Genomic DNA, 13822 nt, shown 5'->3' with positions numbered 1-13822 from the left:
TTGAATTGAAAAAACCTATAAAATTTTTATATATTAAAAGGGGAGATCCAATTGAGCGATCATACAATTTATATAAGTACTATTTATTTACTATTACTAAAAGTAAATTTTTTAAATTTAAGAATTCATTTATTTTCCTTATTATTTTTTTCTTTTTTTCCCGAAAAAAAAAAATTTATATCTTTAACAGAAATACTAATAATAAACAAAAATTAAAATGTAAAAGTAATATTTGTAAACAAAGAGCTTTAATAATTTTCATAAGTTAAAAGAATTTTAACTAATATTACTTACAATATATAATAATACTGTTACAAAAAGTGAAGAATAATATATAATAAATTTTAGTAAAATACCTGATATATAATTTCTTTTCTTGAAAATTATATAAAGGTGAGAAAGTTATATCAATTTTTTTTTATTTATAAATTATATATACACAATATTAGATATTAAATTAAAACTTTTACACTACTGCTCTAAATGAAACATATTAGATTTTTCATGAAATAAATCTATAAAAACAAAAATATTTATGCTCCAATTTTTTTTTACCTTACTATTTGTTGCATGTAGTTAATTTCTATAATTATAAAAATAATGTATATAAAATATATTTTTTTTATTATAAAATAATAAACTCATATTAATTTTAAAAATTAAACTACATTTCTAAAAACTATATAATAAATTAAAATAAAAAAAATATTATATATTTATTTATGCCATATGTTTCATACTTTCCTATGGCACTGAACTAAATTAAGATAATTATTTTTTTATTTCATTCTTTCATATGTGTGTAGGATATATATTTATATATATTATATGTATAATTAAAAAAAATTTAGAAAAGTTCCTATTCATAACCATAAAATATTTTATTATTTCACTTGCCCTTAATTTGCGTATATTACAAATTTGTATATATATAAAGAAATATAAAGGAGTATCTTAATAAATAGTATTGTATATTAGGAAGAATACATAATTATACAGATAATGTGAACATATAACTTTTTGTATAATAAATATTTTCTATATTCTCATTAAACTAATTGAGATGTTTTTTTTTAGGAGTATTTATATTACCCTGAGTATTTTTTTTTATATTATATATCTAATAAAAATATTCACAACATTTTGTATTAAGTATTCATATTCATCTAAACGGAAGTAAAATATATATATAAATTACTATTATTCTCTAAATATTTAACTTGTTTATAAGTAAATATATATATCATAAATTTTTACTATTATTAAATGCATATATACATATATATATGCTAAATAAGAACAGTGAGACATATAAAAAAATACTATATAAAAACAATAGGAAAAAATATATCCGAATTATATTAAAATTTAAAAAATATACATTAATCTTTATATTGAATATTAAAATATTTAAGTAAATCTTGTTGTTTTCATAAATATTACATATTTCTCTAATATTATTCGAATACATACTATTATTAAAAATACAATTAAATCTTTTAAACTCTATAATATATTCCTTTTTTCATAAAAATATTATGCTTAAAAATGGTTATAACAATTCTTTTTAATGACAATTCATAATTTAGTGTATCTAGAAATGTTAGGTTAATATTTCGTTACATGCACTAGCAAATATTAAAATATTATACACTAATTTTTTGAAACAAAGAAACAGAATTATTAATTTCAATCGTGATACGGCAGCTAATATTCGTAAATTGCGTAAATATATTTTATTATAAATATTTTAATTAATTTTTGTTCTTTTTTATTTTCATCTATATAGCACAGTATATATAATACTCAATTTTCAATATATATTTTCTATATTCTTTCATGGTTTTTGATATAGAACTTATTTTTTTGGTAACAAATTTATTTTTATTTATATCTATTAATGCATGCATTAATCGATGGAATTTTGTTTTGAGTTATTCCTAATATATTTTAATTTAATTAGTCTCGTATTTTGTGTAAATTAGTATTTTCTCTAATTTTTTCTAACTTAGGTTTATATTTTTCTTTTGTTTCCTTTTCATTATTTTCTTATTCATCATTTGGTGACGTTTTCTTTTTAGAATTAAGTTTATTGCGTCAAATTTTATTATATATTGTACTAATAATACAATTCTTTTGTAATACAAACAAGAATTTATTTTGTTCCCTTAGTTTATAGTTTTAATAATCTGGAACTAAAAATAAAACTTAAAAATATTTTTTACTATTTCATAAAGTGATTTACCACTTAAGAAGAAAATTTTTCTTACAAAAATGAAGTAAACAACAACAAAAATATTAAAAAATAAATAAAATAATAAAAAAAAAATGTAGACATTGTAATTACATCATATTATTGTAATTGTAACATGTTCATATAAAACGGAAAAATTAACAAAATTTTATAAGGTGAAACTTAATTTTATTTTTTACATTTTTTAATAGTAATCATAAATATAGTAAGAAAGAAAGTGTTCAGTATATTGTTCAGAGTTCTATTTAATTAAAAGTATTTATTCAGTCTCATAACATTTTATTCATTGTTTTTAATACGCCTAAATTAATTATTAAACTATATATATATATATTTATATTTACACACTGTTTATTAAATGATAACATAAAGAAAAAGAAAATAGAATAATTCTATAGTAATATTTCCATATATATTTACTTATGTAATATTAACCTAACATAATTTTAGCACAATATATAAAAATTTGTTATTAAGAGTAGGAACCAATTAAACATTTTACTAAAAAGGATATTTGTTAGTAATAAATAATTTCAGAAATAATAAAATTAACTATATATATAACATAAATAAAAAAATATATTATTAAAATTAAAAGAAATATATTTAAAAATTCTTTTTTCCATGTTTTTATTCTTATCTTTTTTTTATTATTGTAACAATTATTATTTCTTCAATGGCCCCAATAACACTAATTGTACTTCTGCATATTATAATTATAGATTAATTTTACTATTCTATTCTAAAAAAAATGCTTAATGTATATAAATAATATAACTTATTTTTTACTTATTCGAAACATAAAAATTACTTGAAACACTCAAATTTTTATAGAATATATAAATACTAAATTAAATTTAATTTTTTAACAGAAATTAAAAATTTTCTTTTTGAATATTTTAAATGACGTGTGACCAAAAGTAAAGTTTTCTTTTTAAATGCCAATTATAGAAATCTAGTATATATGCATCAAATTTGGTATTTTCGTATTTATTTCATTTCATTTTATTTTATTTTTTGTATTAATAAATAAACAAATATATATATATTCATAAAACTCTGTTATTTTGTTTTTTTTTTTTTGATAACAAATTAATTACTACATAATTAACAAATGCATAGATTTAATAAAATAAAGTAAAATGCTAATACAATAATTAAAAAATTAACCATACATATATTTTTTTTTTTCATTTTATTTACATCTTTTCAAAAATTAACTTATTCCCAATAAATTTCCTCTTTACAAATGAACAAATGACTATTTATTATTAACATTACCTAATAATACGATTTTATTTCTTATATTAATATTTTAATTATAAACTTACATATAATGCAAACATATAAAGAAAAATTAGGAATTGCTTTTTTTCCTTTTTGTCATTTACATTATTTCAGTGTGATATTACATTAAATAATAGTTTCCTATATATTTTATCTATATTTTTGTATTCAACAATATTCAACATTAACTTTGCAAAAACTTATTTTAAATATAAAACTTTATATACTTTAAAAGAGAGAATTATTTGTTAATTATAAAAAATTTGAAAAGAAAAAAAAAAAAATAATAAATAAATAAAATATTTAATACAAACCTAAGAATATATCTCTTTTATTCTTTTTTTCTTAATTTCTCATAATTTTAATCCCATAAAATAAAAAATCGCACTTTGAAATTTTTTTTGAAACATATTTAAAAGATATTTCACTTTAATTTATTAAATCCTTTTTCCAATGGTTTTCGGATTGAAAAAATAAACATAAAATGTTTAAGAAAGAACAAATAATTGTATTATATAAACAAAAAAAAAAAAAAAAAACTAGAAATAAAAAAAATAATGTATACAAATAATACCAATGAAATGTTAAAAAAAAAGTAAACTTTTTATTTTTAAAATGGAATGTTTAATTTAATTGTTATTTTTTCTAAATATGTCATACCCTGTTTATATTTTTAAAACATTTATTATAAAAAGTATAATAGTATCACAAATTTTATTGATTTAATATTCATTGTGTCGCATTATTATTGTAATTGTTGGTTTCATACATATATAAACATGGTCTGCAATGAATCAATAGAGCTAGTTGTTAAATTATTATACAAAATAAATATTTTATATATTTTTTAAAATGTAGAAATATAACTATGTATACATTAAATAATTATATTTTTTCATCTTAGTTTTTAATAATTTCTCTAGGTCAAGTTATATCAAAATCTAATACTGTATATAATATAATTTTATGTAATATATTATAATTTTGTTACATGTATATATATTTCCTTCTTTTTTTGATTAATTATTTTTATCAAAAATAATTACAACAGGATAGATAGTAGATAATATCTAAAAAAATTTTACAATATGTTTTTTAAGAACAAATATAAACATAATTGTTCAAAAAATATATTTCGAACTCATTCTAATACTTATTTTATTCGTATAATTTTAGCCCATATTATATTCTTATTAAAGCAATATTTAACCAACGTATGATATGTATATGTATACTTTTTTTTTTTTTTTCTTTTGAAATAAAAGTTTTGTATGGTGAATTATTCAATTAATACAATTTTGTCCTAAAAACACTTGTTAAATCCTTTTTTATATGTATTATTTGAATAATATTAATTAATAATATTTTTAAATATAACTTTTACTAAAATATATTATTATTAATTATAACTCTTTTTTAAATATATTTTTTCTTGTGCCGCAATATGTACTGTTATTGTATTTATTTAAAAAGTAAATCTAAAGACTTTTTATATCGACATAAAAGAAAATAATTAACAAAAGCTCTGTATTAATAATATTCCTATTATTATGGAAAATGTCATGTATATGTAATACCTTAAATATTACATAAGTTTTAACAACTTTAAAAAGATTCATTGTAAAAGCGTAACACAGAAATGTGCATATTTTTTAATAATGCTTTTACTTCTTACTGTCTAAAATGGACATTAAAATATTCTGAAGAGGTATAATAGTTATTTTACTTAAATTTTTATTTTTTATTTTTTTTGTTTCTATATGAGAAAAAAACATTACTCATATAATATATAAATATGCATTTTCTTAATTTTAAATATGAATATTCACTTTTTTTCATCCTTCTATGATACATTATGGAGCAAGGATCTAAAAAGGAATAACATATTAAATGTTAAATTTGGTAGATCGTTAAGTGATATAACAGTAGAATCGGTAAGAAATAAATTCAAAATATTAAAAAAAAAATAATAACTGATTTAGATGATGAAAGTACTGAAGCATTTCAAAGAAATATATGTTCATTACATCATAATAAACTTTTTCAAGAATATAACAAATCAACATGCGGTGACATTTCTTCTCCAGAAGAATATAATTATATGATGGAAAACTCAGAATTTCAGGAACATGGAGAATTTGACTTTGAATATAATTTAAAAGAAAAATCTCCTACATTAAAACATTACGATAATATTCATAACAATAAAAATCTATACAATTCTTTAAAAAAATTGTACTCAAAGGATGTCTCACCTTTATGCTATATCAAATCAAGTAATAAATTTAATTTTTCTAATTATATAAATAAAATGAATGGTACTATAATATATAACCAAAATAATCAAGGTAAATCTATAATTGTTTACTTGATTTATTGTATAGCTGTAGTGCTAATCGTTTCCATAATTATAGGCATAATTGTAGGTTTCATTGTAGCCTTTAATCCAAGCTCTTAAGGAACCTTAGTCTAAACTTGTTTCTTTATTCCTATTTCCTCATAATTATGTTTTTTACTATTTATATTATTATCCACTACTTATTGGTATTCCTAGTAAAATGTTTTTAATATTATTTTCTGCTTCTATGGATAATATAATTTTTTTAAAATAATACGCATAAAATTTTCTGATAAATTAATCTTAGACTATTGAAAAATGAGAAAAAAGTATTCATTCTAAAATATTAATTTTATAAATTTAGTATAGTAATTCTGAAGTGAATAAAATTTTATATGAACATTTGTAAAAAAATATAAGCCTCCAATACAATTATATAATACATGAAATATATTTTTTTTTCATTTCATCTTAAAAAATTGTTTACATATAATTCCATAATTCTTCTAATATAAAAAATGTATTTGTATTTTAATTTTTAGTTTAAATTAATGCAGTTCCAAAATTTATGTAAAAATATACTTTATAGATATATGTATATGTTTTTTCTTAGTTTAACTAAAAAACATTAACATTTTAAGGTTAAAAAATATGACTATGTGTAACAACAATGCAGCAAATCTTTAATTTTTCTTTGAAAATAAAAGAGGTTCTTTTTATTTTTAATTTAAAAAAAAAAATTTCTACTATTAAATAATATTCATCAGAAAATTAGATAAATAAAATAAATTTATTAATAAGCAATGTTTACTTTACAGAATGAAGTATTTTTTTTTTCCTTTTTGTATTTATTCGGTAATAAACAAATTATTATTTCTTATGCCCATAGTCTCATATCCGACTATTTTCAAATTTTATAATCATACTAAGTTGAAATAAAATAATTTATTAACAATTCATTAAAATAAATTAATATTTATTAGCTTTTCATTAATTTAATTTGTATGTCAACTGTTCCATTATAAAACTAAATAATACAAAATTTTTATCATATATATCCTTAACCTTCTTTATTTATAAATATTTATCTTAACTTTAAATAAATAGAATCACATGTATATACTTCCATTTTTTCTCATATTGGATGTAAAAAATACAATTACAAAACTAATAAGAAATATATTCTGTATAATGGATCAAAATATGGGAACAACGAATAACTCCCATAGCAGAAATACCAAACATGAAATTATAATTACTTTCATAATACATGAATAATGTTAACTTCTTTTTTGCTCATTCGAAATGAAATATACGTTAACACTTCTTTAATACTTGTAATTCATGAATTTATTTAAATACTTCTTTATATTTGATGAAGATATATCCTTTTCGTTTTTTTATATATTAATAAATTATTATTGTACTAATACCATTCACAAGATTACATTTATAAATTTAAACTTTATAATTCCTAAAATGTGTTACTTCCTAAAATTTATTATATAAATAACAATAATATTTTCTGGGTAAACCATATTTTTTCATATAACACATAACCCTAAATAAAAGTATGCTAGCATATTTTGTACATTCATTCAAAATATTTATATATTCTTTCCATAATTCATCTAGTACTTTATTTATTTATTCTCATTCAAATTAATTGGCTTCTAAATATTAAAAGTTATAAAATTTTTTTAAAAAGAAATAAATTTAAATTAACCAAATTATTTTTAAATTATTCAAAATTATGAAAAAGAATGCAAATAGAAATATATTTAAATTTTAATACATTATATATTCTACCATACTTCTCTTTATAAATTTTACAACAGAATTTAAACAAAATATTTATTTTTCAACTTACAATACCCTTTCTATTTTTAAATTCACATATTCTAAAAATGTACAAGCAATTGTCTCCAGATTTTAATAATCTTTCGCTCACATAATTAATGTTTTATTTGTAGTACTTTTAATATGAACACGAGCAGCAATACCTTAACATTTTAATGTAAAGTATCTAATAATTAATTAGTTGACTCTTGATATTTCATCACTGTTAACTACTGGAATAATATTATATATACAAAAATATAAAAAGAATTATCAGACTATACCACGATATAAAAAAAATATGGCAATATATAAAATTTACCTTAAAGTTTTAAAACAAATATCTCTTTTATATCTATAATTTTGATAATTGCACTATTTTTTTTTTTAATAGTTCGTAAACTATAATATAAATATCCATATATATATACATTTCTATTAGTAAGTTGTGCATTTATTTATCAAGCATTACTAATGCAATTCGTTTAAAAAAAATTTTTATAGAAAATTTATGATTAATAAATATTAACAGTATAATATAGATTATAAACGGTAAGCACTATATATTTATATTAAATATAATAATTTTCAAAGTATTTTAAAAAATTTTAAATTAATTATATATATGATCCATAAAAAAGGTCTATTATGAAGTTTCATTTCAGTGTCAACTTATAATTCTTGTTTTAGATAAATTCCAAAAAGTTATGTTATATAACACATGAAATATTAAAAAAATAATTTATCTTTTCCTTTATTAATTTTTTTTTTCAATAATACTTTTACGTTATTTTAATATGTGAATTTTTTCAGTGATAAAAGTAGTATTATCATCACATTATATTAAAAATAGAATTATTTTTGTGCAGTGTTAATTATAATTTATTCACTATTATCAATTTCTCATTTTTCAAATTAGTGTATATCTTCATTAATTGTTTTCAGTCTTCTTATATATTTTAATTATTTTATACTTATGAACACGTTTAGCGTGTGATAACTACTTAAAATATTATTTAAATTTTCTCTAGCTCTTCATCTTTCTGCACTATTCATAACTATGGATCATAAAAACTATATTTTTCTCATTTTTAAATAAATACAATAAGAATAAATTTATTCCAAATAATATATATACACATGTTAACAGTTTATCAATTATGATATTATACCACAATAAAAAAATATATTATGTTAAGAAATAGTAAATGTTATAATATAAGAAAACCAACACATTTATACAATACATTTCTTATTTATAAGCGTTATGTTTATTCCATTATTATGATTTCCTAATTGTACTATATTAATCATTCGATGGTACAATTTTTACTCGAAATTTCCAAAAATTTAATGAAATTTATTTATTATTTAATGAACTCAAATGCATTATATATATATTAAAGTAAAACATAGAGTTATATCTTTTAATGTGTAATAATGGTAAAAGTAATTTAATAGCGTCATATATTAATTATTATCTCTTATAACATATTATACAAATGATAAATTTTTTATTTCTATTTTTTATATAATTCTAACATTTCATAGAGCTTTGCTCCAAATTTTCAAATGTACGTTCATTACACCATATACTAAGTGCATTAATAATATATTTAATAAACATTTATTTCTAAAAGATCAATGCATATAACACAAATCCAAAAACATATTATATAATACACAAATAGATAAAGTTCCTGATATGAAAATTTGATATTCATTTGTTCTTATGTTCTTAATGTGTAAAACATATATAACCTTAAATTACTGATTTAATAAAAAATAAAAAAAGATTTATATACCTTTTTTAATTTTTAATATTTCATAAAATCTTTACCTTGTATAATAATAAATCCCTGTTTTATATATTGCTCCATAGCTAAATGTTAAAGAAATATAATAACTTATTAAGTATTAATCTGTTATCATCTATATATTTTATCACCTAAAATATCTCGTAACAAAAATCTTAACAAAAACATAAAATTAAGTTTAAAAAGTACTATATATATATTTACATTTCTAAAAAAAATTAATCAGATGTAACGTTAAAAGTTGAAAAATCTATGTTCTTATATTGAACGACCGAAAAATTGTAATAAATTAATATTTAAGCACACATTATTAAGCACCATATATATTATATGCATAAAATGTATGCATATTAAAAATGTACACGCTTCTTTCCTCTTGAATATATACAATTACTAATTATTCTAAAAGTTCCTCTAATTAAACTATTTGCAGAAATAATTTCTTAAAGTGCAATATAGTTCAAAATATTATTCTTACAAAATTTTGAGCTTTTGAAAATTTTACATAGGTTTTAAGAAAATTATAGACTTTTATATCTTTGAATATAGTACAAAAAGTCATTATATAGGATACAGATACAAAAAGTATAGAAGCCTAAGAAAAATTCGTTATTGCAAATTATAATTAAAAAATATCGATTAATGCAGCATAACAAAATTATTTTCTTCTATGTAAAAATATTTTTAATTTTCTCATTATAATCATTCACACGTCAAAAGGCTAATTTCAACTTGATGAGTCACTGAATGATATAAGACTAATTCAATGTGCTTAATGTTTTTCTGTAGAAATCTTCAGATATATAAAATATATTTTCTATATTTTTCATACCCTCTTATATTTTTTAAATGTTCTGTAATTAATGTGCTACATATCGTTTTCAAGTAATTTATAAAATTTTTCTCTTCAATTTACCTTCTTATAAATATAAAACATATCTAAAAACTTCAGGATAATACATTATCTTATTATAGTTCTTCGGTGATGTAGATCCAGTGTTCCAAATATATTTTAATGTTCTTCAATATCCTCTTTTTCTACATTATCATCATGAAAAGATAATATACTTTTGTTTAAAGATTTATAATATACTTAATTTATATATTTTTTTTTGCACAATGTTTTATCATATCTCAAAATTAATGTACCGTGTACATATAATTTTCCTAGACGTCTTATTTATTATGGACAGCAGATTAAATAAATTAAAATAAAAGTACGTTATTTAAAAAAAATATATTTTTGTTTGAATAAAAATTTTTACTTACGTATAAATTATAAATTAGAAAGAAAATTTTAGATAAAGTGATTATATATTTAATTGTTTTCTTAAATTAGTAGAACACTACAACGTATATATTAAAAGAGAGAATTCAAATCTTTTAATAAATAAAAAAAATAAAAAAAGATATTGTTCATATGTAACTTACATAAAACATCAACAAATTTTTATTAATAAATCATTCATTTACATTATACCTTTACTAACATGTTATTTAGTGTTTGTCCTAATGTTAAGTTTCATTATAACTATTTCTTCAAGACAAAGTAAATTAAAATTTGAGCCCTTACAATGCATCTTATTTGTTTTTTAATATAAATTCAAAACACTATTAATTATTTACATACATATAATCATTATAAGAAATGTGCGTACAAAAAAGTATTTGGAAAGATGTTATTTTACGAGTTTTCATTAACTTTTTTGGTTTGACATATATATTTAAAGCGATGTTCTATTACAATTGTCATTTAATATTTCAATCAAATACATAACTAATATAATTTATATATTTTTCGTTTTACAGATGTACAAGGTTAATTTATATTATAATAATTTTAACGTAATTCAGTTTTAAGAGTACACAACTATAATAAAAATAGCATATTTCAGTTTTAATGATGTAAACAAAAAACAGATGAGTTCTTTAGTATTTATTACTTTAAAAACAATTACGAAATTAAATAACAAAAATATATTTTTTATTTTATTATACAATTTTTTTTTTTGCAGTTTTCTTAGTATAACTAAAATAACACTTAAATATATATTTAAATTTCATTATGTTTACATTAAAAAAATTAAATCATATCATGCCTTATAAGATACCGATAATAATAACAACTCTAGAAACTTATAAATTCACAGAATGAATAATGTTTCATAGAAAAATATAACATCAGTATATATAATATATATTGTATTGAATACTTCCAAAATTTTAAGTTTTCTTAAAGTTAAAATTACATTTATACTACTTAAAACTTTTAATAATTTTATTATTTATGATTATTTATTATATAATCTCTATAATGTTTTACTTTTTTTTACTCTGTAAAGTCATTAAGTTCATATTCCAAATAAATGCTTATTGAATATTTGATTAAAATATATTTACCGCATATATAGAACATTTGTGTTCTTTCTAATTATTTATTTTTTTTCAGAATTAATAAGTCATATTTAACAATTCCATTTCTTAATAAAGAATTTCATTTTCTCTATAACATATGTGCTATAATAAACGAATCGCATTCACATATATATATATATATATATAAATTGATAAAAAAAAAATATTCTGTTTATATTTTTAGGCGAATAAGAAAAGAACACCACAAATCAATATGCTACATATTTTACTACTATCGTGGGAAGCGTCTTTCTCAATATGAAAGTGTTGTATAATAACATATCTAAAAGAATAAATTATTTATAACATTACTTATAAATTGCTAAAATCTAATATAATTATAATTAATGATTTATGCAATTTTACTGCAAAGAATAACCACATAGTAAATCACAGATTTGATATGCCAAATCTAATTACATAATTATTATGCACTTTCTGTGTTATGGTATTATATATAAATATATTTTAGATTATCATTTTTTGTACTCATTAAAACATATGACTAATTAATTTTTAACTAATTACTCACTTCCACAATATATAAATTAATTTTTTCTTCTAAAATATGAACCTATTTTAACTTGTTCTGTATATTTCAGCGTTCATAAAAAGTCCGATAACCAACTATTTTATATTATTATACTTTTTATTAGCAACAATTTATTTTTTAATTCTCTTAACATTATTCCGAATATATTAATTAAATTTTTTTAAAATTACAATTCTTATAATATATTCTTAAATTAAAAACATTTTCACTAGAGCATTTTACTATTATAGCTAATAATATTCCTGTTACAAAATTATAATAATAAAAAATTATACAAACAAAATTTTATGTCATTTTTTTTATTTTAAAATCATTATAATTCATAAAAAACAAAAAGATACATAATTACATTTTCCAAGAGTATTTCATTACATTTAATCTTATTTTTTAATATCATAATTATTCAATCAAGGAAAAAAGAAAATAATATAAATATGTAAATAATGCTTCTTTTAATTAAACAGATTTGTGCTGCAATAATTTTATTGATAAAAATTTACTTTTCTGAACTTCTCCTATTAAAAGAAAAAAGAAGCGAAAAAAAATATAAAATATTAAGCAAAAAAATAACATAAAAACATGAAAATATAATTACCATAAAAAATGAAAAAATAAAGAAATATAAAAAAATGAAAAAAAATAATTAGCATGAAATATATGAAAAAATAGATAACAAAAAATTTCAAAAACAATTTAAGAAAAAAAGTAAAAAGAGAATAAAAATTACAAACTAAGGAGGAATATTATAATAAATTAAAAAAAGTAATACATAAAATAAAGAATTATTAGATTAAATAAGATTAAAAAAGCTTATAAAATAATCTAAAAATATAGTTGAAAAAAAAGTATAAAAGAACGTAAGAAGGTAAAATATAATGCAATTTTTAAATGGTAAAAAAAAATAATTTTTAACTTAGCATAATATCCTTTATATAATTAATAATTTGTGCTTATATTTATTAAAAGTTTAAATTCTATATTTTAATTACTTATTATTTTATTTTTTTTTTAATTTTTATTATATCTACATTTCAATGCCAGTATATTTCCATTAATAATGTAATTATACAGAATGAATAATATTTTCTTAAAGAAAAAAAAATAGTCATAAAAATATATATGAGTAATAATGCATGTAATAATAAAAACAAATATATCTTATATTAATGGTACATACATGCTAAAAAGGAAAGAATGACTTTACCTATATTGCAACGCTTGAAGTTATATATATATATATATATATATAAATATATAAATATATATGTATATAGCTTAAGTTTTGTATTAATGTTATATATTATTACATTTATATTTTT

At 17.9% G+C, this 13822-nt stretch overlaps 1 protein-coding gene across 1 annotated transcript; it reads left to right on the top strand.

Moving 5' to 3' along the window:
- Positions 1-5358: 5358 nt before the first annotated feature.
- MKS88_001252 (uncharacterized protein) lies at positions 5359-5999 on the top strand (the record flags this gene model as incomplete). The annotated part of the gene is made up of 2 exons (XM_067214163.1): positions 5359-5443; positions 5524-5999. The coding sequence occupies 2 exons, from the start codon at positions 5359-5361 to the stop codon at positions 5997-5999; spliced, it is 561 nt and encodes a 186-aa protein (XP_067075177.1).
- Between the last annotated feature and the right edge of the window lie 7823 nt (positions 6000-13822).

The sequence above is a fragment of the Plasmodium brasilianum genome, chromosome 4 (assembly GCF_023973825.1).
Source record: "Plasmodium brasilianum strain Bolivian I chromosome 4, whole genome shotgun sequence".
Classification (NCBI taxonomy): Eukaryota; Apicomplexa; class Aconoidasida; order Haemosporida; family Plasmodiidae; genus Plasmodium; species Plasmodium brasilianum.
Note: the sequence above shows the minus strand (reverse complement) of the source record. Positions and strands in the feature narration are given on the sequence as shown.